The sequence below is a fragment of the Notamacropus eugenii genome, chromosome 2 (assembly GCF_028372415.1).
Source record: "Notamacropus eugenii isolate mMacEug1 chromosome 2, mMacEug1.pri_v2, whole genome shotgun sequence".
Taxonomy (NCBI): Eukaryota; Metazoa; Chordata; class Mammalia; order Diprotodontia; family Macropodidae; genus Notamacropus; species Notamacropus eugenii.
Window position 1 is genome coordinate 97614431 of NC_092873.1, and position 26353 is coordinate 97640783.

General features: G+C 42.6%; 1 protein-coding gene across 2 annotated transcripts in view; it reads left to right on the top strand.

Moving 5' to 3' along the window:
- Window positions 1–26353, top strand: part of GLP1R (glucagon like peptide 1 receptor) — an 88868-nt gene that overhangs the window by 20384 nt on the left and 42131 nt on the right. For both annotated transcript variants that reach the window (XM_072641993.1, XM_072641994.1), the window contains exon 3: window positions 1269–1379. In XM_072641993.1, coding sequence (XP_072498094.1) covers window positions 1269–1379 — 111 coding nt within the window. The remainder of the gene's footprint in view (window positions 1–1268; window positions 1380–26353) is intronic.

A 26353-nucleotide genomic window follows, 5' to 3' on the forward strand; every position in this document is an offset into this window, starting at 1 on the left:
GTTTCTGATTCCTCTTTCTACTACATTATGCTGCTTCTCAGAATCCTCCCCACCATTCAGGTCCAGCACAAATGTCTCCTCCTCAGATCAGAATTCTTCCCGCTCCCCAGTCCATCCCATAAAATGACCAATCCCTCCTTGGAATGCTCAACTTCTCTAAACACTTTGTTTTTACCTCTTCTGTGTGCTTATCACTGTGTGATTTGTATCATAATTACTTTAGTTCAAATTTTATCCATCCTACTTGATTGGAAGCTCTTCGGGGGCAAGGACTATGTCTTATTCTCCTTGGGGATTCTCCTCACCACTTAATATAGGCACTTGCACATAGTAGGGACTTGGCAAATATTGAATAGGTGGATAAATGAATGAATGAGAGGAAAGGCAGTGGAGCTGAGTGGAAAGAATGACGACCTGGGTTTAAATCCTGACTCTGCTCCATAGAACTTTTCTGCCTTCAGTTGGATCTCAGTTTCCCCATCTGTAAAATGATAGGGTTGAACAAGATGACTTCCAAGATTGCTTCCAGATCTGAATAAAAGAATGCAGTAGAGAGTCCTTAAACAGAGGAATGGAATGATGTAAACAGTATTCTAGGAAGATTAATCTGGCAGAGACATTCAGTCTTAATAGAAACAAAAAGGGAATCCTGTTAAGAGGCTGTTCCTGACCTTCAGGCAGATGAGAACCTGGAACTGGGCTTGGTCTTATTTTACAGGAATCACAGATTTGGAAGGCATCTCAGATGTCATTTCATTCCACCTGAATGGTAATCTCTCCAGGCTGAGTAGAGGGCACACATTAGGATGAGTGGGCACTGAAATGGGGAGGGTAGAGAGGAAGCCACAATTGAGCATGAGCCATTCCTGACTATGGATATATTAATGTCAGAGATGTCTGTATGTACACTCTGTAGAGTTCAGGGAAATCCCAGTTTGGGAGTCCAGGGAAGGGAGTAAACATGGAAGAAGGTAGAGAAGATGAGGCACATGACCCAGGACCCTGGAAAAGGAAGGGGTTGGCTTTTCATTTCTTTCTCTTTTGGAATATGAGAGAAGGACACTGGGGGTGGCACTTACCTCACAAATCACAGAGAAACTAAGAAGTAGAATTAAAGCCCAGAGCTCTTCTCCACTGAGTCAGCAAGATTGCTCTGATCTGAGCAAGGAGTTAGGGGAGGGTGGCTGTGAAGTACTGAATCCTTGATAGGAAACTTCCCTGTTCCTATCTTCACCTAACTAGATGTGTTCTTCATTCTTTCTACTCAGGAGACCTATTTTGCAACCGGACCTTTGATAACTATACCTGTTGGCCAGATGGACTCCCTGGGACCTATGTCAATGTCAGCTGCCCCTGGTACCTTCCCTGGGCCAGTAGTGGTAAGAACACTCCTGCCCCATTGCCTTCTGCTGTGGATGGGTCTCTGGATATGGGGTTGGGGGAGAGTGTTGGGAACTCACTGTGCCAATGGAAACAGAGCCCAGGGGCTCTCCACCCTTGAGTCTTGAGTTAGGTAGTTTGACTATACTCCTGCAGTCCTTACACCCTATACCCCGTCCCTGAATACTGCTTATCATCCTACCCCCATCCTTCGGGTCTGTGTGCCTAGTACTGATATTGTCCATGCAGCTTCTCATCATTCACCAATCTCTGTTCCTCTATCCCTCAATCCTCTGAGTCAGCCACCTAACAAAACAATCAGAAGAATGCAGGGATGTATTTTTCTTCCTCTCTCATCTTCCCTTCTCTTTTCCCCCTCCCCCTTCTACTACTCTCTTCTCTATCCTATTTTTATCCTTCTCCCTTTTTCCCTTTCTTCCTCTTCTCTTCATCCTTCTCTGTCTTTTCCGTTCCTCCCCAATCCCTCCCATATTCTCCTATAGCCTTCTTCCCGGCTATGGATCATCCATTTCCCTGTTTCTCCCTATTTCCCACCCTTCCATGGAATATTCAGCATGAGGTGACTTGCTTTTTGTGCTCTCTTTCCTGCCCCCACCTCCATCATTAACAAGCCATGGGAGGCAAGGCTCGCTCGGATAGCTGGGTTGATTATCTTTATACCCTAATTGGAGGTGGTGGTAGGAAGGGGGAAGGTCTCATGATGAGAATTTCCTTCTCTTTTTTTGTGATCCCACACTTGACTTAATTGATCCCCCATCTATTCCTTCCTTAGTTCCTACCTGCACTGACCTCTTTCTGTTCTTTTCCTCTCTCCTACATCCCCCCCACACAATACACCCCATGCCCTCCCCCTGACACACACACACGCACGCACGTACATTAGAGACACTAGTTCATTGAAATTCTGTTTTTAATCTGCTATTTTCAAGTGATTTATCTGTCAGTTCACCTGGATTCAATCATGGTAGGTTGAAGGGGTCCTTGGACCCTTGAGATTGACCACCCTAGTACAGACCACCCCAGAGCAGAAACCCCCTGAGCTTTGGTGGGATAAGACAAGGTCATGAGGACACATTCTGGTTGCTGTGTTGTGCATTTGAGGGTCAAAGGATCCCATGTCTGCCACTTATTAGGTGACCTTGCGTTAATCATTTAACCTCTCTGGGTCTCAGTTTCCTGATCTGTAAAATGGGAGCGGGGCTAAAGGACCAGCTGGCTCTGAGGTCCATTCCAGTTCTAAGCCTATAATCTTATGATGCATAAGGAAAGTTTATTTCAAAGGTCACCCCCACCCATCCCCCAGCTTCTGTGGTAACCTCTCTTACTTGTAACACTAGGTGAAGTACTGAGCTAGGAATTGTCATGTCCTGGGAAAAGAAGGAGTACCTTGCCCTGGGTCTGTCTTTTCACAGAGTGATGGAAGGGAATAGTGATGTCCTGGCTTGCTGGCAGAAAGAATGGGGATTAGCTCCCCAAGATTAAATTGGGTGCCGGGATAGTCTGGGGAAGGCAGACAAGCACACTGGTGGTAAGTGGCCACCCACGCCTGCCTCTTTGTACTAAACAACCACCTTCTCTGGCCTAGCTTGATTTAGAGCTGATGGCTTGGGAGCGGAGGGCTGGCCGATGGTTGTCACTGGTATAATTCATTACCCATCATGCCTCCTCTGGGGCCCTGCATTTCCTAGGGAAATGATTCTATAGGCTCCCAGAGAGAGAGAAGATATCTAGAGGGATGTACTCCTGCAGCCTCCAAACCATTCCCTGCGGTGAAGCCTGGGGGGAGGATCTTTGCCAAGAGCACTGCATTTTTGAAATAAAGTCCTGAGCTTCTGGGAAGAAAGCAGGATCTGTTTAGGGACAAGGAAGGTTACTCTTTCACAGGGAGGCTTGCTCCGCAACTGGCCAGGCTATGGAGCAGAATACCTGGGGACTCAGACCTCTGGGGAAAGAATAAGTCTCTGTCTCCCAGGGCAGGCTCATCATCTAGCTATGTGGGTCCCTCAGGTGGAAGTTCCTGCCTTGGACCTAGTTGCCAATGATGAACTGAAATGGATTCCATTTTGCTCCATATAATAGTGCCCAGGCTGCATTAAGTGAAGTCATGAAGGTTAAGATGCATTTATTATTCATTAATTATGTATTATTTATATATTTATTACATATTATATTATTTATTAACTTATTCAGTATTTAGTCTTCTTGGCTGTTCAGATCTGTGTAGTCACTGAGGAGTTTGGGTAAGGGAGAGACACCTATAACCCTGGTCCTTGAGTTTCAGTTGTCATTAAGGAGATAAAATCATTTACTTGAAATTTCATCATTTAAAGAAACATCCCTTAAGCATACAGAATGTACAAAGAGCATTTTCCTCTCAAACATCAAGATTCTGCAGAATTATTTCCTTTATATTCAGGGGTTTGTAACCCATGTGAGCCTATAATAGTACAGCCTAGAGAAAATGAATGAGGTTAGTGGTTAGTCTGGGAAAGCTTCTTGAAGGTACTCAGGGCACCTCAAGACGCTAGTTTTCATCTGGCTTTCCCATCTTTCCCCAGTAGTGAGTAACTAAAAAGGTCTCCAGCAGCAGCAGCAAAAAGTACGGAGGTTAAACCTTATTATATCAGAATTTCTACTGCATAGCTTGGTGGATGGAGTAGGGTGTGACAGCCTTCTTCCACTTGCAGTGGGTTTTATGCCCAGAGTGGGCCTAGAGAATGGGCACCCTGCCCCATCTAGCTTCTCCCTGGCCCCCCAATGCCCCACGAATAAGAAAGGAATAGTAATACTCTGGTTGTTTGGTAGAAGAAGGAGTAGGAATTAACTCCCTGTGTGGGAGTAGGAAGGCATTTAGGTGTCAAAGTAGATAGAGTGCCAGGCTTGGAAGACTCATCTTCCTGAGTTCAAATCTGGCCTCAGACACTAACTAGCTATGTGACCCTGGGCAAGTCACTTCACCTTCTTTGACTCAGTTTCCTCATCTATAAAATGAGTTGGAGAAGGAAATGGCAAATTACTCATACCAGCATCTTTGCCAAGAAAACCCAAATGGGGTCATGACTCTTGTCAGACACAAGTAAAAAATGACTAAACAAGGGGAGTAGGAATGTTGAGAAGGACAGAGCTACATCTAAGCTAGCAGCACTTGGGTAAGATTTCGCCACACTCAGGCTATCCATAGCATTAGTGTATGGCATATTAGAAAGAGAAGTGGATTTGGAGTCAAAAGTTCTGGGTTCAAATCCTGATACTTATAGCTAGAAGGCCCTGAGGTGAATCCTTTCACATCTGTTAAATAAGGGGATTCAATGAGATCAGAGATGGGGAACCTGCAGCCTCAAGGCCACATGTGGCCCTCAAGGTCCTGAAGTGCAGCTTTTTGACTGAATCCAAACTTCACAGAACAAATCTCCTTAATAAAAGGATTTGTCTTCTAAAACTTAGACTCAGTCAAAAGGCCACACCCAAGGACCTAGTAGGCTACATGTAACTTGGAGTCCAGAGGTTCCCCACCCCTGGACCAGATGATCTCTGAGAACCATTCTGCCTATGATTTAACCCATGTAAATGAAAATAACATCTCAGTCTACATGGCGCTTGTTCATGTTAATGTAAATGTTCCAGTTAACCTGTTCTTTGCAAACATTAAAGAGCTATGTAAATGCTAGCTATTATAATAATGATAATGATGGTAGACCTAAGACTTGGGGTCAAATCTCAACCTGTTTTCCTCTCTGAACCTGAGTTTCCTCATCTATAAAATGGGTGTGAATGATACTTGCCCTGACTACCTCCTGGGGCTAGCATGAAGTCATTTTCATGCTTCAGTCATTTTCAGTCGGCTCCAACTCTTAGTGACCCCATTTGGGGTTTTCTTGGCAAAGACACTGGAGTGCTTTGTCATTTCCTTCTCTAGCTCATTTGACAGATAAGGAAACTGAGACAAACGAGGTTAAGTGACTTGCCCAGGGTCACGTAGATGGTTAAGTGTCTGAAGCAGGATTTGAACTCACAAAGACCAGCCTTTGAGACTCCAATCCCTGTACACTATCCACTTCACCACCTATTGCCTCAGGGCTAGTGTGAAGACAATGTCTCAAACATGTGAACTGCTACCTCTAATTGTGTCAGAGCCTGGGGAGCTTCCCAGTCTTTTTTTGTCTTCTCATTACTTCAGGCCATATGGAAGCATGATCCTGAAAATGAATATCAAAAATTCCCCTTTTCTGTGAACTCAAAGCCTGCTTTTCTTCCCTGCACTTGCCTCCCCCAAACCCAAAGGCCTTTCTTTCCTCTGCTGCCAACTGCCCAAAGGTTCAGGGTAAGGACTTCAGGTTGGTCCTCACTTCTCCAGCTACCAGAAGCCCAAGCCAGGAGCAACCTATCCTCACTCAGCCTCTAATCCATCCCCAACTCTGCCTCCCTCTCCTAGGCTCCATCCATCACGTTTAATTTTATTTGAGCAGGAAATAGGCCCTCACGGTGGCTGGTTGATGAACGAACAGAGTTTTATTGCTTTCTCCATGAAGCTAATGACAGCCGTCGCGGCCCCCTGCCAGCCGCCACCTGGCTCAAAGGACTAATTTACTCTGCTTTCTGACATTCAGAGTCACCCATGGCTACGGCTTTCCCCATCCCCCCATCCCATTCCCCTACTGAGTTAGGGACCCATAGAAGGAAAGTGCTCCATGAGCATAATTGCTTTTACCACCCAGACGGCTCCCTGTTCCAGGAGCTAATGAAGCAGGAGGAATTAACCTGCAGTGAGAAAATCTTGCACAGTAGACTTGGGATGGGGCAGAGGGAGATTAGGAAGGGACAGGAGGACTCTAGTAGGGTCTTGACCCTTGAGCCTGACTCGTGAATCCAGAGCTGATGGATCTTCTTAGTTTTTCCTAAAGTCACAGTCAGACACATGTATAATAACACATCAATGGATCTGTGATCTCACAGATATAGACTTTTCCTCTATTGGTATAGGGAGCAACTCATTTATATCTTCTCAGTCTATGTGACGCTTGTTCATGTGTTCCATTAAATGTTCCAGTCAACTTGATGGAGGCTTTCTTCTGGGTCTATTGACAATGGTGGACACCAATGGTTCAGGTCTATTCATGTCTATTGGTTACGACCTATACCTTGTATATGACCAGGTCACCTTCTTTTCTGGTGATATATCTCTCTAGTGACAGGGCAGGCTTCCTTTCTCCTATCTAGTTCTTCACTGGTGGTGATATGTTACAATCTACACATGTTTACAATGCAACATTTCATTGCCTCTTGGGTGACGCCTGACTTTAATTCAAGTGAGGTACAAAACAGGAAACCTTATGGTTGCCAAAGGCAAGTTGCCATTGTCATGGAGGACACAGCGTAGAGTTTAATAGTAATAACAGCTAGCATTTATATAGTACCTACTATAGGCTAACTGCTTTAAAATAATTTAAAGTATTTTTTAGATTTAATTTAAATATTTATTATTTTATAAATATTTTAATTATAGTTTAAATAAATTTAAATAATTTAAAAATATTATCTCATGTATCTCAGCTAATATTAGGTGCTATTATTATCCCCATTTTATAGTTGAAGAAAATAAGGAAGACCAGAGATTAAGTGACTTGCTCAGGGTCATATAGCTAGTAAGGGTTTAAAGCTGAATTTGAACTCAGATTTCTCCTAATTCTAAGGCCACCCTAGCTACCTCACTCCTTTGATTAAGGTAAACCTGTCCAGAATCATCCCATTAAGACTCAACAATACCTATATGAAGTTGAATTTGCCCCCTTGTGTTGGATCTGTCCTTGGTCCTGTGCTGTCAGCCTTTTTTATCAGTGACTGAGATGATGACATAGAGAAGCAAACCTGTAAATTTGCCCACGAGTCAGGATTGGGAGGGATAGCTGATTGGCACACAGAATGTCAAGCGTTGAGTCAGAATCCTAGTGATCCAGTGGCTAGAGCACTAAACTTAGAGCCAAGGAGACTATAAACTAGATCTGAAAGAGACCTTTGAAGTATCCAGTTCAACCCCCTCCTCATTCTACAGATGAGGAAACTGAGCCCAAGGAGATCAGGTGGTTTGCTCATGGTCTTACAGATGTTCATGTTCCATTATTCTCAGTCATGTCAGACTCCTCCAACCTCATTCAGGGTTTTCTTGGCAAAGGTACTAGAATAGTTTGCCATTTCCTTCTCCAGCCCATTTTACAGGTGAGGAAACTGTGGCAAACAGAGTGAAGTGACTTGCCCAGGGTCACCCAGTAAGTATGAAGCAGGATTTGGACTCAGGAAGATGGGTCTTCCTGCCACCAGGCCTGGCACTCTATCTACTTTGCTACCTAGCTGCCCATTCTACAGATGAAGAAACCGAAATCCAAAGAGATTAGGTAACTTGCTCAAGGTCATGTAGCCAAGAGGTGAAAAAACCAGGATTCCAACTCAAGTCCAATGACTTCACTGTATCGCTACCACTCACACCCAGTCATTAGTCGCTAAGTCTAACAGTTTCATTCCCACAACATCTCTTGACTCCGTCCCTTTCTCTCTAGCCTCACTGTTATCATAGCACAATAGAGAGACCAATGAATTTGTGGTCAGAATTGGAACCTGGTTTTACTACTTGTCAACTATGTGAGGCAGTTGGTGGTGCAATGGATAGAATGCTGTGCCTGGTTAAGACTTGAGTTTAAATCTGGCCTCAAACTTAACTCACTATGTGACCCTGGACAAGTCACCTAACCTCTGTTTGCCTCAGTTATCTCAACTGTTAAATGGAGATAATAATGGCACCTACCCCCCAGGGTTGTTGTGAGAATCAAAGCAGATCATATTTGAAAAGTGCTTAGCACAAAGTCAGGCACATATAGTAGTTGCTATATAAATGCTTATTCCCTTCCCCTTGTTAAGTCTTCCTACTTTCAATCTGTTCTTCATACAATGACTAGAATAATTTTTCTTAAGTACTAATGTGGGCATGTCACTCTACTGCTCAAAGATCTTCACTAGCTCCCTATTGTTTACTGACTACAAGGCAAAGTCCCTTACCTGGCATTCAAAGCCCTCCATAATTTGTTGTCCTACCTGCCTAGCCTCGTATTATATTACCATACCCCTTAAACTCCAAGATCTAGTCAAACGGGACTACCCTCAGACCCTATTCCCCTAACACAACACCCAGTATCTGTTGGGATTTTTCATCATAGTTTTCAATGACTGGGACATCCTCCTCTTCTTGGCCTGCTAAATTTGTACCCATCCTTTAAAGACCAGCTCAAATACTTTTTCTGATCCTCCAATTAGTAGCCATCTCCCTTCTTGGATCTCACAGAGTGATTTTCCTTTTCCTTTTTTTTTTTGCACAGGGTGGTAGAGACAAAGGAGCCAGATTTCACTGAATTGGGGAACTCTCATTAAGGAAACTCTCTCTACCAATACAGATTGGTACCAACACTGGCAATTCTAGTCTTAGAAACTTGCCTGGGGCTCTGAAGTTTTAATAGTCAAATAATCAGTATTTGTCAGAGGCAGGTATCCTCTGATCCCAGGTATCCACAATATTATATTCCTTTTGCATCTGATTCCCTGTAACATCATATACTAATAATAGTTGTTAGGATTTGTGTCATATTCCCCTGATGGACTGAAGACAGACCCTTACCTACAATTTGCATCTTCCCCAGTTTCTAACACAGTGCTTAGATTTGTAGAGTGAATGAATAAATTTTTTTAAAAAATTAAATAAAGTACAAAGATAATCTTTAGTCCCATCCAGAGTTATTCTGAATTCAGAATTGGTATAACCACAATGAATGACTTCGTGTTTATTTGTATTTGCTAATGTCCTATAAACCTCTTTCTTGGGGGTGTGTTCCTGGTTTTTCCTTCTAAAAGAGAGCTTCCCAAGGAAACTGTAGATTGAGTGTCCCCAAAATAAAGCATTCATAATCCTGTTGCCTGAAGAATTCAGTGTAAAGAGTCCTGACTTATCTCCATGGTGGGCTCCAGTAAGACCTTAACACATTGATCACCATGGTATTAGAGTGAGAAGTCACCTTGTCCACTTGTACCTATAGAGAAATCCCCCTACAACATAACCAATAAAGTGTCACCAGTCTCAGCCTGAACATACCAATTGAGGGGGAGACCTCTACTTCCTAAGGCTCCCCATTCTACTTCTGAATCGTTTGGACTGTTAGGATTTTTTTTTTTGTTTACATTGAGCCTCCCTGCAATTCCTACACCTTCATCACTCCTTGTTTTGCCCTCTGAGGCTAAGCAGAACTAATCTAATCCCTCTTCCATGGGACACTCTTTCAAATATTTGAACCCATCTATCATATCCACTCTAAGTCTTTATATTCCAGGCCAAACTCCACCAGTTCCTTCAACCAGTCCTTATATGGAGCGGTCTTGGGGCCCCTCACCACTCTCTTTGCCCTATTCAGGAGGACTCCTTCAGACTTTCTAAACTTTTCTAAAGTGTAGCACCAACCAGATATGATGTGAGCGGGGGAGAATTCAGTGAGGGTACCACACTCATGCCTCTGTTAATATAGCCTAAGATTTTGGTTTTTTGAATTAGCTTTTCTGACTGGACATGACTTATATTAAATCCCCAGAACTTTTTGATGGGAATCATTGTCTAGCCTTCCCCACCACATCCCTCCCCAACACCCCATCTTATGTTTGTGAAAATGATTTCTTGAACTCAGGTGAAGGACTTTACTTTTATCTCTTTTCAATTTCATCTTATTAAACTGGGTTGATTCTTCTGGCTTGTCAAGAACTATTAGGAAGGAAGGAAGGAAGGAAGGAAGGAAGGAAGGAAGGAAGGAAGGAAGGAAGGAAGGAAGAGAGGGAGGGAAGAAGGAAGTAAGGAAAAAAGAAAAGGAAAGGAGAGAAAGAAAGAAACATTTATTAAGTACCTACCATGTGTTTAATATTGATATCATGATCTCATGTGACTTGTTAGTATGTCGTAGAAGGATAAAAGAAAACCCTAATTTTTTTTTTTTTAGAAAAAGAGTTAATGGTGCTATCACAAGCAAAAAAAAAAAAAAGTAAAGTCAGAAGGAGCAACAAATTATGGGGAGAAAATAATAAGTTTAGTTTGGAAATGCTGAAGTTGCTACGCCCCTGGGACGAGTCAGCTCCTTGAAGGCAGGCACCGTTTGAATTCTGTTTTCTTGTCCCTGTCACCTTGCATAGTGTATAGCACAGAGAGACATTTGATAAAGTCTTGTGTAATGGTTAACGGATGTAAGCTCCCTGAAGGCAAAGACTGTTTCATTTTGGTCATTGTATCACACCGTGCTTACCTAGTACAGTGAATGACACATAGAAAGTGCCTGATGAACTCTTGTTGATTGATTGACATTCAAGTAGAAAGGCTGTTTAGACCATTTGAGATGTCGGTCTAGCCCTCATAAGAGGTGTCGGAGCTCAGTGTATAGACTTGAGACTCTTCTTTAATAATAACAATAGTAGCAGTGGTGATAGTAACATTTATATAGCACCTACTATGTGTCAGGAACTGTGCTGAATGTTTTACAAATATTATTTGAGACTCACAACAGCCCTGGGAGGTAGATACTATTATTTTCCCCATTTTACAGTTTAGGAAAATGAGGCAAAGAGAAGTTAAGTAATATACTCAAGATCACACAGCTAGTGAGTATGTGGGGCCAGATTTAAAGTCATACTGTGTCTTCTAGCTTCCTCTTTTTAGATATGGTAATGGAGAATTGTCATGAGGCAGAAAGCAAAGAGAAGGGGATTGAGGGAAGGTCATTGAGGAACTATCCACACTGAGAAGTGAGAAAGAGTATTAGAAGCCAGGGGAGGAATCAGGGGAGGAGTTAAAGAAATAGGAACAGAACCAGGAAACTGGGGCATCTCTGAAGCCCAGGGAGCTAAGAAACTGTCCAGAAACAGCCCCAGCATCATGCATATACTATTTGTATGGCTAGCGTATACTTGTTAAATGTGATTGTATGACTAGATTGTGCAAAGCATTATATCTCTGTTTGCCTCAGTTTCCTCATCTCTAGACTGAAAAGGTTAGATTTTGGTCCTCGGCAGCTCTAAATCTTTGATACTCTAAAGTGTGGAGGTAGGGTTGAGAGAAGAAAAGAAAAGGCTTGAAAAAAATTATGGAGACCAAGAATCGGTAAAGGTAGAGAAGGACTGTGCTGAGTGGCAACGTGGACCCAACTGAGGTTCCATGATGTAAATTTGTAGTGGGTGAAGTGAGCTTGATGTCCTGGTTTTCTGCCCAGCAATACTGGATTAGGAACAGAGAAATCAGATGGTGAGGGGAACTAAGGTTGGGGAATTTGCAGATAGAAAATAGCAAAAAGTGGGGCAGAAGGGAAAGGGTCTAGAGGAAGGTGTCAATGGCAGTAACTAATGAGACATTCTAGGAGTGGGTGATGGTGCCAAAGCTAGATATGAAATCAGAATGCAGAAAGTTGTCTAGAATGGGGAAAGTCTTTAACTTGGGGTCTGTAAAAAATTTTTTTAATATGCATTTTGATCACTGTGTTTCAGTATATAATATGTTTCCTTTGTATGCATTTAAAAACATTATTCTAAGGATGTAACTCGAACTCTGGTCTGAGAAGGTGTCTATAGGTTTCATCAGCATGTTAAAGGTGTTCATGAAACAAAAAAGGTTAAGAACCCCTTGATCTAGAAGAATTAGAATGAATGAGAATGAATTATGGGACCAGAGGTCATCATAAGGGGAAAATGTAAATTAAGTATTTGAGAGTAGTGCTTTGGAGTCAAAAGCTGTTTTTCAGTTGTATCCAACTCTTAGTGACTCCATGGACCATACCGTCCATGGATTTTTCTTGGCAAAGGTACTAGCATGGTTTGCCATTTCCTTTTCCAGTGGATTAAGGCAAATAGAGGTGAAATGACTTGCCCAAGGTCTGACACCTAGTAAATGTCTGAGTCCTCAGGTCTTCCTGACTCCAGTTCTATCCACTAAGCCACCTAACTGCCTCCTTGGAGCTGGAGGACCTGGATTCAAATCCTCTTATGTACCTTGTCTTTGGATCCATAGGGCCTAGCACAGTGCCTGGGAGTTGTGGCGCTTAATTAATGCTTGCTTGCTAGATTAATTTATTGATTTGTGGCCTGAGCAAATTGTTTAATCTCTCTTAGTCTCAATTACATTATCTATAAAAGAGGTTGGACTAGGTAAGCTCTAAGGTCCCTTCCAGTTCTAAATCTACAATTCAATGAATTATAATCCTCTAATTCTATAAAAAGTAGAAAGGAGGGTATGGTTAGAGGAGAAATGATACGAATTTTGGAGAGGGGGCAATTCTGAGAGATGGTGAGGAGGTCTGGGAGGTGAGCATGCCAGTATGTGACTGACGTGTAAAAATGTGAAGGATGGGGGGGAAGGAAGAGAGGAGAAAGATATTAGACCTGTGATTTTATTGGTGATGGGAACTCCTGATGTGGGACTTCCTTCTACTCAAGAAGATTGGTAATTGCTGTGTAAAATATCCTTAGAGAATTGCCAGGAGCGGAGAGGCTTGCACAGGTCCACAAACTTTCTATGTTGTTCAGTCCTTTTTTCAGTAATGTCTAATTCTTCATGACCCCATATGGAGTTTTCTTGGCAAAGATACTGGAGTGATTTGCCATTTCCTTCAGCTCAATTTACAGATGAAGAAACTGAGGCAAACAGGGTCAAGTGACTTACCCAGGGTCAACTAGCTAGTAAATATCTGAGGCCAGATTTGAACTCACGTCTACCTAACTCCAAGACTGCTCTCTATCCACTGTGCCATCTTAGCTAGCATATGACATGCCAAGTCTCCCCAATGTTCCCAACTATTTTCATCCAGAACCCTTTGCTTTTCAGTAAATCTTCCTATATGCCCTATCTATGCAAAAGGAGAGAAATTCTGTGGTTTACCATTTACATGCATATAAGAAATTGTAAAACTTTATTTGGCATATAACATTTTTTTAGCATCATAAAGTCTTAAATGTTTATCAGAACACAGTCAAATAAATTAGTAAGGCCCTTGATTCTGTTTCCTGTCAGCTGCCAACAATTTTATTCTTGGTATATCTTATGAAAGAGATTACTCCCATATCGTATTCAGTTCAGTTTCTTCTTGCTTTGGATTTGATTGAGAACAGCACTGAGAATCTTGAATCATGGAGGTAAATTGTTGTAAACAGAATTAGAGCCTTGTAAGCCAGTTTAGTTACAATGGGCATTCTTCAAGCATTCTACACTACTTTTACAAGCACACAAAAAAATTTAATTTCATTGCTTGAAAATCAATGCAGAGTTTCTGGTTATTGTAGACATCAATTAGTTTTGTCTTTCACTACATCGTTATTGCTGATTTTTTCCTAACTTCATTTGAAAAAAGGGGTTGTAGCCAAACCTCGTCATTTGTAGTGGAATAGTGAGGGAAAACCCTGGATTTGGGAGTTTGAAAGACCTAAGTTCAGTTCCCAATATGTGACTGTACTGCTCTGTGTCTCAACTTCCCAATCTGTAAAAATAAGGGAATTGCATCCTGTGGTCTCTAAGGTCCCTTCAAAGTCCTAAATCTGTGATTACAGTACCCTGTGAATTATTCCATTGAACTCTCTCAAATTTTTTAGATTTATTATAAGTGCTCCCTCCTTTTCTCACTCCATCACCACCTTCTCATCCTTTTTTCTTTTCCAGTCCCATAATTTTTCCCTAACACAACTATAATTGGTATACTTCCATAGGATAATATGGTTATTTGCTAAATATTCCCTGTATTCCCGCACCCCAATTTCTTATACCCCCTGAAGGTTGAGAATTTCTACTCCAATGCTCCCTTATCCAGATAAATAAGTGTAAGTGAGTATCTGAGGCTGAATTGGAACTCAGGTCTTCCTAATTAGAGGAAGTACTTTATCCACTGTTCTACCTAGTAGACATAAAGTAAACTTAATGGAGAATGGCGACTGGGAAAAAAATTCCTTCCAAGAAATAGCCTTTGAAGAAAGTCAGGGATTGAGTTTAAGAGATGGAAATGAGGAGGGAGAGCATTCCAGGCTTGGGGAACATCTCAGTGGTAAGCCAGATTTGGGTTAAAGCCAGAAGATAAAAGGGATCATTTGTTGAAAAGTTCAAAGATACAAGGTAAGGAGTTCTTAACCTGGAGTAAGTTCTTATGAACTATTAAAAAAAAAAGTCTGATAACTGCATTTCAGCGTCATTGGTTTCCTTCCTAATTCTACATATTTTGTTTTTGCATTTAAAAACACTATTCTTAGAAGGGGCCCATTAGTATTCACTAATTTGACAAAGGGGTCCACAAGCCAGAAATGGTATATATTCTATACCTACGGTATAGAAGGAGTTGGCTGAGAGAAGAATGGGCATTCTAGAAGGAAACGTATAATAAACTAGAGTGCGGCTGGTGACTTTACACAGCCTTGCCTCACTTCAATTCAATTCATTTGCAAGTCAAGCAATCACCTTTCCGATGTCATAGGTTCTCTTTGAGAATGAAGAACAAATTCATAACAACAATGTAATATACTATTAGACCATAAGAGAAGCAGATAGGAAGAAGCCCTGGAAGAAGGTAGGAATGAAGTCAGAAATAATGGATGTGCCTTTTGTATCTAAGGCAGAGCTAGGTGCTGGAAGCCAATTGGGGAGCCAATACAGATACAAGGCTTTTGAGTTACATCAGCGGAGGCTAACCAGGAGAGAAATTGTTGAGCTGCTTCGATGTGGAATTTATTTCCATTGATGTTTGAGAAACTACTTCTGTAAAGTCAGCTTTTCAGATGTGCTGGTGCCCAGGCTTCCAGAGCCAGGAGCTGCAAGGAGCTAGTCTTCTGGGCTCTCAGAGGTCAATCCAGTGGGGGCTGGCGGCCTCTCAGCAAAGGTTTTGCAAAACAACTTAGTAGTGTAGCTTATGAGATGCAAAGAGAGCTTTTAAACTGCATAAGAATATGAAATTAGAAAAGTCCTCAAATACCAAAACGGCAGCCCTGTCACAAGTAGCTTGTATGCTAATTACAAATCAGTCTTTTTTTCTTCATTAAAAAAAAAGTTGGCTCCCTCCTGATCTTAAAGAGATTTTGTTAGCCTTGCTCTAATTACTTGAAAGCTATAAAACCACTCTCATTTGAAGGGCTCTATAATTCAGACTTTTTTTTCTGGCCATTTTTATTTGTTTCTCCTAATTAATCCGAATTGGTGTTACTCCAACCCCACCCCCAAAGATGAGTGCCAGTGATCTGAATTTAAGTTTTACCTGTGATTCTTGGTAGCAAGTACTTAAAAAAAAAATCCACAGAGACTCTTTGAGTAGAGGGGCCCAAAGAATGAATCTCTGATAGTGGAATTTGAAGTGAGGAAGGGGGAGAGTGGGCTTTCTGGCAATTTATTTATTTATTTATTTATTTTTTTTGACATTTTTTTTTTAAATTTAGCTTTTAACATTCATTTTCACAAAATTTTGGGTTACAAATTTTCTCCCCTTTTCTCCCCTCCCCCCCCAAACGCCAAGCATTCTAATTGCCCCTATGACCAATCTGCTCTCTCTTCCATCACCCCACTCTGCCCTTGTCTCTGTCTTCTCTTTTGTCCTGTAGGGCCAGATAGCTTTCTATACCCCTTTACCTGTATTTCTTATTTCCTAGTGGTAAGAACATTACAGTTGATCCTAACACTTTGAGTTCCAACTTCTTTTCCTCCCTCCCTCTCCACCCCTTCCCTTTGGAAGGCAAGCAATTCAATATAGGCCAAATCTGTGTAGTTTTGCAAATGACTTCCATAATAGTTGTGTTGTATAGGACTAACTATATTTCCCTCCATCCTATCCTGTCCCCCATTACTTCTATTCTCTTTTGATCCTATCCCTCCCCATGAGTGTTGACCTCAAATTGCACTCTCCTCCCCATGCCCTCCCTTCTATCATCCCCCCACACTCTGCTTATCCCCTTATCCTCCACTTTCCTGTATTGTAAGATAGGTTTTCATACCAAAATGAGTAGGCTTTTTATTCTTTCCTTTAGTGGAATGTGATGAGAGTAGACTTCATGTTTTTCTCTCACCTCCCCTCTTTATCCCTCCACTAATGAGTCTTTTGCTTGCCTCTTTTATGAGAGATAATTTGCCCCATTCAATTCTCCCTTTCTCCTCCCAATATCTTTCTCTCTCACTGCTTGATTTCATTTTTTTTAAGATATGATCCCATCCTCTTCAATTCACTCTGTGCACTCTGTCTCTATGTGTGTGTGCGTGTGTGCATGTGTGTGTGTGTAATCCCACCCAGTACCCAGATACTGAAATGTTTCAAGAGTTACAAATATTGTCTTTCCATGTAGGAATGTAACAGTTCAACTTTAGTAAGTCCCTTATGACTCTCTTTGCTGTTCACCTTTTCATGGTTCTCTTCATTCTTGTGTTTGGAAGTCAAATTTTCTTTTCAGCTCTGGTCTTTTCATCAAGAATGCTTGAAAATCCTCTATTTCATTGAAAGACCAATTTTTCCCCTGAAGTATTATACTCAGTTTTGCTGGGTAGGTGATTCTTGGTTTTAGTCCTAGTTCCTTTGACTTCTGGAATATCCTATTCCATGCCCTTCGATCCCTTAATGTAGAAGCTGCTAGATCTTGTGTTATCCTGATTGTATTTCCACAATACTTGAATTGTTTCTTTCTAGCTGCTTGCAATATTTTCTCTTTCACCTGGGAGTTCTGGAATTTGGCCACAATGTTCCTAGGAGTTTCTCTTTTTGGATCTCTTTCATGCGGTGTTCTGTGGATTCCTTGAATATTTATTTTGCCCTCTGGTTCTAGAATCTCAAGGCAGTTTTCATTGATAATTTCATGAAAGATGATGTCTAGGCTCTTCTTTTGATCATGGCTTTCAGGTAGTCCCATAATTTTTAAATTGTCTCTCCTGGATCTATTTTCAAGGTCAGTTGTTTTTCCAATGAGATATTTCACATTATCTTCCATTTTTCCATTCCTCTGGCTTTGTTCTGTGATTTCTTGCTTTCTCATAAAGTCCTTAGCCTCCATCTGTGCCATTCTAATTTTGAAAGAACTATTTTCTTCAGTGAGCTTTTGAATCTCCTTTTCCATTTGGCTAATTCTGCTTTTGAAAGCATTCTTCTCCTCATTGGCTTTTTGAACCTCTTTTGCCAATTGAGTTAGGCTAGTTTTCAAGGTGTTATTTTCTTCAACATTTTTTTGGGTCTCCTTTAGCAGGGAGCTGATTTGCTGTTCATGCTTTGACTTCATGTTTCTCATTTCTCTTCCCAGCTTTTCCTCCACCTCTCTAACTTGATTTTCAAAATTCTTTTTGAGCTCTTCCATGGCCTGAGCCCATTGGGTGGGCTGAGACACAGAAGCCTTGATTTCTGTGTCTTTGCCTGATGGTAAGCATTGTTCTTCCTCATCAGAAAGGAAGGGAGGAAATGCCTGTTCACCAAGAAAGTAACCTTCTATAGTCTTATTTCTTTTCCCTTTTCCGGGCATTTTCCCAGCCAGTGACTTGACCTCTGAATATTTTCCTCACACCCACCTCACCTCCTGATCCTCCCAGCCAGTGTTTGGGGTCTGAGATTCAAATGCTGCTTCCAGCCTCAGGGCTTTGGGCGGGGGCAGGGCTGCTATTCAGTGTGAGATTAAATTCAGATGATCAGGTGAGGGCAGGGCTGCCTCTCAGGCTCAGTTCCCTCAGGGAGTTTATGCACAGACCTTCAACAATGGATCCAGGCTCCTGCCTGCTTGGGGAGCCCTGGTCTGCCGCTGCCCCTCAGCTTCTGTCTCCCGAGGGGGCCCGAGCCATGGGGGCACCCCACTCCCCCCTCGACCCGCCAAAGGGACTCTCTCACTGACCCCCGTCACCTGTGGGTGGAGGTACTTGTGCGGCCGCTGGAGATCCCGTCCCTGAAGCCCGCTCGGATCTTTTCCTCTCGGGGCCGCGGCCGCGGCAGGGCTGTACTCAGCTCCCAGTCCCGGCGCCCAGTCCGCAGCACGAAGGACCTTTTACGAGAGGTTTGCAGGTCTCTCCGGAACAGAAATCTCCCTCGCTCCAATGTTCTGTGGCCTCTGGGTGCAGAATTCGCCGTGAGTTACTTCTTTGTAGTTCTATCTTTCTGGCAATTTAGTAGAAGAGGAAAGAGCATTGACTGAAGCTAGATGACCTGGATTCAAATCTAATAATTGCCTATATGACCTTGGACAAATCAGTTATCTGCTCCTAGCCTCAGTTTCCTCAACTGTATAATTAGGGGATTGGACTAGGTGGCCTCTGATATCCCTTCCAGCTCTGAGTAAAGATTCCCCTGGAGAAGTTGCATTGCTTTGGGAAAAAGGCAGTGGCCCAGGGAAAGCACCCCTCCTGAAAATCATTTAATGGGGTTGGGGAGGACATGGGACCTTCCATCCCCCAATAAGAGGTCAGGTTTAAACTGCAAATATTCCTGAAGAGGCCACGGAAAAACTGGCATTTACCTTGACTCATCTTTTCCAAACCTGAAACTTGAAAATTTAACAAACTTTGAAACTTAAAACAATTTAACAAACTTACCTACTGTGTGCAAGGCATGGGAACAAGATTGAATTTCATGAGCCCTAAGGTCCTTTCTGCTTTAAGTCCTCCGACCACTAAGGGGCTTCCGTGAGAGATAGGAAGGAGATAAAGATAAAAAGAAGCCAGTCCCTGCTTTCAGGAAGCTTACCATCTAACTGAGCAAAGAGAGATATGTAAGAAAATAGCCCTAGACAGAGGAAGTGACTCACCTGCGCTCACTTGACCCACCTAGTAAGCCACAGGACAAGACGAAGGCTAGTAAGGCTCATGGGCTTCCCACCTACACAGCTGTGGTCAGCTGAGGTCTAACCCTGAGCTCAGGCCGGACCCGGGGGAATCTTAGATTCACTGATTCGAGTTCTTGTAGCGATGGCAGGCAGTATGCGTATGAGTCTGTGTGTGACTGAGAGTGTGTGTGTGTTTAGATTGTGTACAGTTATGTGGATATGTATTATGTATAAAAGTGTGCGTTGTATGTGACCATATTGTAGTGTGTGCATGTGTATTGTGCTGTATGTGAATGTATTGTATTATGTATTGGGTTGTATGTGTGTGTGCATGCATAGGTATGTGTATGTGAGTGTATATATGTATGTGTACAGGAGTGTACATGTGTATGTTTATTGTGTGTGTGTGATCGCATGTATATGTGTGTTTGTGAATATGTGTGTATTATGCATGTATTGTGTACGCAGGTGTGAATGTGTGAGTGTATATTTGTGTGTTATTTGTGTGTGTGTATGATATTGTGTGCATATGTGTAATGGGGTACAGACTAAGACTCAACATATGTGTGTATACGAGTGTGTAATATATTGTGTATATGTGTGTGTATTGTGTTGTATGTATACCCTGTGTGTGTAATGGGCAGTGGATAGAGCACGGGTGAAGGAGGACCTGAGATCAAATCTCACCTCAGACGCTTGACACTCACTAGCTGTGTGACCTTGGGCAAGTCACTTAACCCCAATTGCCTCATCCTGGGTCATCTCCAGTCATCCTGATGAATATCTGGTCACTGGCTTCAGATGGCTCTGGAGGAGAAGTGAGGCTGGTGAGCTGCACAGCCCTCCCTCACTCAAAACAAAGTCAAGTGCAAGTTATGTCATCATTTCTCTGATGGCATGGTCTTTTTTTGGCAACAAAGGATGAACACACACACATTGTATTGTGTGTGTGAATCTGAGCGTGTGTACGTGTACTGTGTGTGTATGAGGGGGAGGGAGACAGGTGGAAGGGATAGTGTTGGAGAAGGGTAGGCAGCTTCAGCACTGGCTTCTTAAACTGTTTCTCTTCCTTTCCACTTTTCTTCCCTTGCAAATCAAGCTATCCAGACCCCTCTTACTATCTCTTTCAGGGAAATGTGGGTCATTCACAAGGGGCAGCTCCAGGGTTCACTGGGAATTGTTTCTGGACTTGGAATCAGGAAGACCTGCATTCCAATCCCACTTAATGTGTGATCCCTGGGCAAGTTACTTAATCTCCCTCAGGCTCACTTTCCTCATCTATAAAAGTGAGGATTGTGGGGATTAAAGGAGAGAACAGTAAAGCATTTAAACCCTATATAAATGCTCACTATTGGGTGGTGGGAAGTGAGGGGGAACTGAGCTAGATTCTCCAGCTACTCTTTCTCTTTTTCCCTAGGGCAGAGCTGAGAGTTATCCCTGATACTGCATGTTGGGTAATCAGATGAGTTGGTTGGTGGGATTCTAAAGCAGCATACCCTATCAGGCTTAAATGGTAATTGGAGAGGTAAAGTATCACACAAGGACTGACCTTCCTTGTCAAAGAATAGGAGGGGACTTAGAAGCCTTAGGTCTAAGAAGACTTAGAAGTTTAACTTCCTAAATGTGACCTATCATTAGATGAATCTCAGAGCCTTCACTGCTTGGTGCAGCAAAGTGGCCATCATGTGGTTTAGGGTGCTGGGAACCCTAAAATGTGAGGGTACAAGGGGGTCTGCCTGGAAAGAATTCAAGGATTCAAGCCTTCTTTCAGTCAAGGTAGCAGGGTTTATTGTAACACCAATAGGAGCAGGATGAGAATGATACTTTTATTAAAAAAAAAAAGAAGAAGATTGTAAAAAGATTTGGATGGGATTAAGGAGTGGTAAATAGCCAGGTGGGCCAGTGAAAGGAGTTAAGTGGTCTGGACTGGGTCAGAGAGCTACAGTGAAAGGACTATTAAGGGCTGGGCCAGATGGCTCAGGCAAGACACCAGGGACTGGACTGTGTGGGAAAATCCAAGAACTGGATTGCTGAAAGGTATGGGTAAATCCAGGGTCCAGATCCCATCACCCCATCAGCCCCATTGGTTAGAATGCTGGAGTGAGTTCAAATCTAACCTCACACACTTACTGCTTGTATGACCCTGGGCAAATCCTCTCTATTCATCGTTTCCTCATCAAATTTGTAAGTGCTTAAGCATATCGCCTGACCTATAGAAGGTACTTAAATGCTTTCTCTTCTCCCCTAGAAGACCTCTGAGGTTCCTCCTTGCTCTAAATCCATGATCTTTTAGAAATCTCATTTTATAGATACGTGATCTAAGATCTAAAGATGGCAGATGGCTTACCAAAGGTCACTCACACACACACACACACACACACACACACACACACACACGCACATGCACCCCTATAGCCCTTGAGGACAAACCCAGGTTGTCCCACTCCCAGGCCTAGGCTCTTTCCATCAAACCCGACTTCTAATGTTTTTGACTTGCTTGCGTGCCAAGCACTCAGGACAAGAATGATCGGTTTGTCCTCACCCGCTCACTTAACAAGGCCTGTGTGTGTGTAAGCTGTCTGTCAATTATCCTTCATTAGCATTAAGTATTAAAATGCCCACATAAGTTCCTGACCATCCCAGGGGTCCTCAGGCACTGATCCTGGCTGGGGAGGGATGGAAGGGGGCTCATTCTTCCTCTTGCATCTTGTCCATAATGGGCTTGCAAGTCCAAACCTTTCCAAGCCTAACAGATCTTGTCAAGCCCAGGTAGTGGGCCCCAATGCATGCCAAAGAGGCTCAGGAATATTTCATGAAGCCCAGGTAGTGGGCCCCAATGCATGCCAAAGAGGCTCAGGAATATTTCATCAAGCTAGACCCTCCCGCTGGAAACAGCGCCCCAATTAAATACTTGTTCTGATAAACAACTAGTGCTCTGAGTGAAGCTGAGCCAAGATGGTCCATTAGTCATCTCCCACATCTGTCAGGATGAATTTATTCCAGTCATTGTCCCTTTGCCTCCCAAGGAGGAGGCTGTATCTAGGGGTTCAACTTTACAGGCATGGAAGCCCCTCCCATTCTAAGGCCTGAATCTCTGTGCAGTGCTCAGTCATCAATGTGGATGGTGCTAGACAATAATAAGTAGCATTTCTAAAGCACTTTAAGGTTTGTAAAACCCTTCTTATTTGATTCTGAGGGGTAGGTGCTAGTCTCATCTTCATTTTACAGCTCAAGAAACTGAGGCAGACAGGTTAAGTGACTTGCCTAGGGTCACACAGATAGTAAATGTCTAAGGTTACATTTGAACTCAGGTCTTCCAGACTACAATTCCTACTTCCCACGACTGCATTGTGTAGATGCCAAAATTAATAATGCCCTGAACCTCTCCTGGGCTGTCTTCTAAATGGATAAGATTAATAATAACTAACATGTTGTACCTACTATGTGCCAGGCACTGCGCTAAGGGCCTTAAAATTATTATTTCATTGGATTCTCATAACAGCCCTGTTTTCTTGACTCCAGGCCTTCTGATCCCACTGAACTCCACAGTTCTTTCCTCAGTTTGTCCTTAAGACTCTCCAAATTTGCACCTCATTACTTTCCAGATTAAATGGGGGGAAAATATCCCTTTAATTAAAAAAGGAGAACAGAATCTGAATTACATATTACAGGGTACTTTAAAACTGAAGTTTTATGATTTTAAGTAATTAGAATTAAAATAAAAATACTTTAAGGAATGAAAAAAGAATAGTCTGTAATTAGCATATCCATGGTAAACTAATGCCCTTGGGTTTTTCTAGAATTGTTTCCTTAGTTTTGATCTTTTGAGACTTGGGGCTTTCTAGTGGAAAGGTTTGCCTTTTCCTTCTCCAACTCATTTTACAGATGAGGAAACTGAGGCAAGCAAGGTTAAGTGACTTGCCCAGGTCACACAGCTAGGAAGTGTCTGAGGCTGGATTTGAACTAAGTAAAGATGAGTCTTCCTGACTCCAGGCATGATGAGGTTTAAGGATACTCAAGAACCCAAAATACAACATGGCGGGTCCTGCCTGAATGAAATCCACTCAGACCTTCTTTCAGCCAAAGTTTATTTGACATCCTCCATGTTGGTCAGAGATTTAAGAAATATGAGCATTAGTGACGCTTGTATTGACAAGTGGTCCAGATAGAATCTGAGCTAAATTGAATCTGGGCATTTTCGTGGAGGCCAGATGTACATATAGAAAGATTGTGGACCAAGGATTGGCCAAGTAATCTAGAGGAGGGGTTTAGGAGGGTCTTGATGGGAGTGGCCAGTAGCTGGAGTGACTAGAGGTCAGACACCAGAAAACAAGAAAATGGGATTCTGATGGAATCAAGGGTGTTCCTGGTAGCCATCTGAAAAGTATCAGACAATGGAAGCCTAGGCTAGGTTAAGGATAACAGATTTGGGCATGCAATGTCAAATCTAGTGGGGAGATTCAAGGAGAGTTCAAGGTGGGGTTTTCCAGGGCCTGTGGACAAATGGGACTCAAATTCTTTTGGAGTAATGGGTGAAGGTCTCAGCTTGGGCACTGTATCCTGTTAGGCTCAGTTCTCTATCCACTGTGCCACCTAACTCCCTCTTTGAATTTCATCCACCAGGGCAAATCCTGCAGCCTCTCCACCTTGAGTTGTTTTGGCTAAAAATTAATCCCCTGGTAACCTCACTACTGGACTCGTCCTGTGGTGTCACTACCCATGTAACCTTAGGCAAGTCATTTAACCTCCCTGGGTCTCAGTTTCCTCAACTGTAAAATGAAGGAGTTGGACGATATGGCCTCTGAGGCTTCTTCCAGTTCTACAGCTATGTTGCTATGTTCTAGTTAGTCTTCCTTTTACCTCAGTAAAGGTAAGCACTCCCTGCCTCTCAGATCACTGCTGAGCACCCTTCAACCACCCAATCAGTAACTGGGGATAGGGAGAGGAGAGATTTTTAACTGGAGCCCAGGCATTCTCACATGAGACAGGGCCCATTTGAAAAAAATCTATCAATCATTCAACAAACACTCACCAGAAGTTAAACACTGCAGATCAAAATAAAGGCAAAAATATTGTCCTTACCCTCAAGGAGCTCACTTTCTGAAGTGGGTGGAGGGACGATGTTTTTGGCTTAATTTATATCTTCATTGCTTAACACAGCAAATGTTGAATGATTGACTGATTTTAGCACATGGGAAGTGTCTGGTGTCAGAATACCTGGGCTCCAGCTGAGAGAGACATCATGTAAAGAACCAGGTACATACAAGTATTTATATGTTATATATATGCTATATATAATATGTTATACAGTATATTAATATGTAATGTTAATAATGTATATATTATATATTACATATTAATATGATTGATTATATAAATATATGCACATAAATGCATGCATGCATGTATGTGTATGTATATATGTGTGTATGTACATGATGAAGTAGAAAGGGGTGCTAGAGGCAGATGGAACAAGCAGGATGCAGGATGTGACCAGCCAGAAAAGTGATCAAGGAAGCCTATACATTGATTCAGTCGTCATGGACTTATGTGTGTGCTTTCACAAAGCATCCCCAAGTAAGTGACATTCCAGAGCAGCCCTTCCCCTTTTCCTGTTCTCTTTGCTTATCTACAGGACAAAAGACATCTCCTGACTACTTGATATCCCAGGCATTCCAGAACTGTGCCTGCCCCTCCTCGCATCTTCTCCTCCCTTTGCCCCTATCCCATTCAGCTGTATATTTACCACACACCTAACCTAGCTAATTGTTCTGCCTCCCATGGGAGCAGGTCCTCTAGGTACATTACCCCAATAAATGCCTTTCTTTAATTTGGAGACTGTCTGAGTGAATTCTTTCAGGACACTGGGACCTACCTGTCTCATCATACATATATGTACACATATATAGTCATGTGTAAATACATAAATGATGTGTATGTACGTATCTGGATGGGGGCAGCTAGGTGATGCAGTGGATAGAGCACCAGTGCAGGAGTCAGGAGGACCTGAGTTCAAATCTCACCTCAGACACTTGACACTCACTAGCTGTGTGACCTTGGGCAAATCGCTTAACCCCAATTGCTTCATCCCAGGTCATCTCCAGTCAACCTGATGAACATCTGGTCACTGGATTCAGATGGCTCTGGAGGAGAAGTGAGACTGGTGACCTGCACAGCCCTCCCTCACTGAAAACAAAGTCAAGTGCGAGTCATGTCATTATTTCTCTGAAGGCATGGTCTTCTTCAGCAATGAAGGATGAACACACACACATATCTGGATATGTGTACACATGTGTGTATATATGTGTACATATACATATATACATACATATACACACAGAGTAGATAGAAAGCAGTCTTGGAAGGAAAGCACTGGCAGTAGATAGAAATGGAGGGGAGAGAGACCTTGCAGAAGGTAGGATTTTGAGATGAGACATGAAGGCATCCAGGAAAGCTAAGAAGAAAACATGAACAAGGAGAGAATTCCAGGCAAATGGGATAGAGTGAGGAGGCAAGCAGCATCAAGAAGGTTAATGTAGGTGGACCATAAAGTGTACTTGGAGGGGAGTATAATGCAACAATATTGGAAAGGCAGGAAGAGGCTTTTTAAATGTTAAGGGGAGCATTTTTTACTTGATCTTAGAAGGTAGAGGGAGTCTATGAAGAGGGAGGGAGGAGCAGTGACAATGCCAGACATGCACTTTAGGAAGTTCACTTTGACAAGGGTGTTGAGGTCTAGGGGTGGGGGTAAACCCAAAATTCAAAGGCAAAAGACATGGGTCCTGCCTTGAAAGAATTTGACTCAAGCCTTCTTTCTGTCAGACATTGGGTTTATTAAAACACTGGTTGAGTTGGGCAACATTTTAAGAATCCTCGTTTTGGTAGATGAGACTAACCCTTTCTATAGGGAAAAGATCTGTGGAAAGATTTGGATGGGAGTGGACAGTAGGCTGGGGTGACTCAAAGGTAACAGAGAATTGAAGGTTTGTCAAGGTACCACAATGAAAGGTCAGTTGAAAGGATTATTGGGATGAGTCCATGCCTTAGGTGAATACCAGAGACTTGGCCAAGTGGGAAAGTTCAGGGGCTGTGTTAAAAGTACAAAGTGGGGAGGGTTCCAGAGCCCATACCCCCTCAAGGGGAA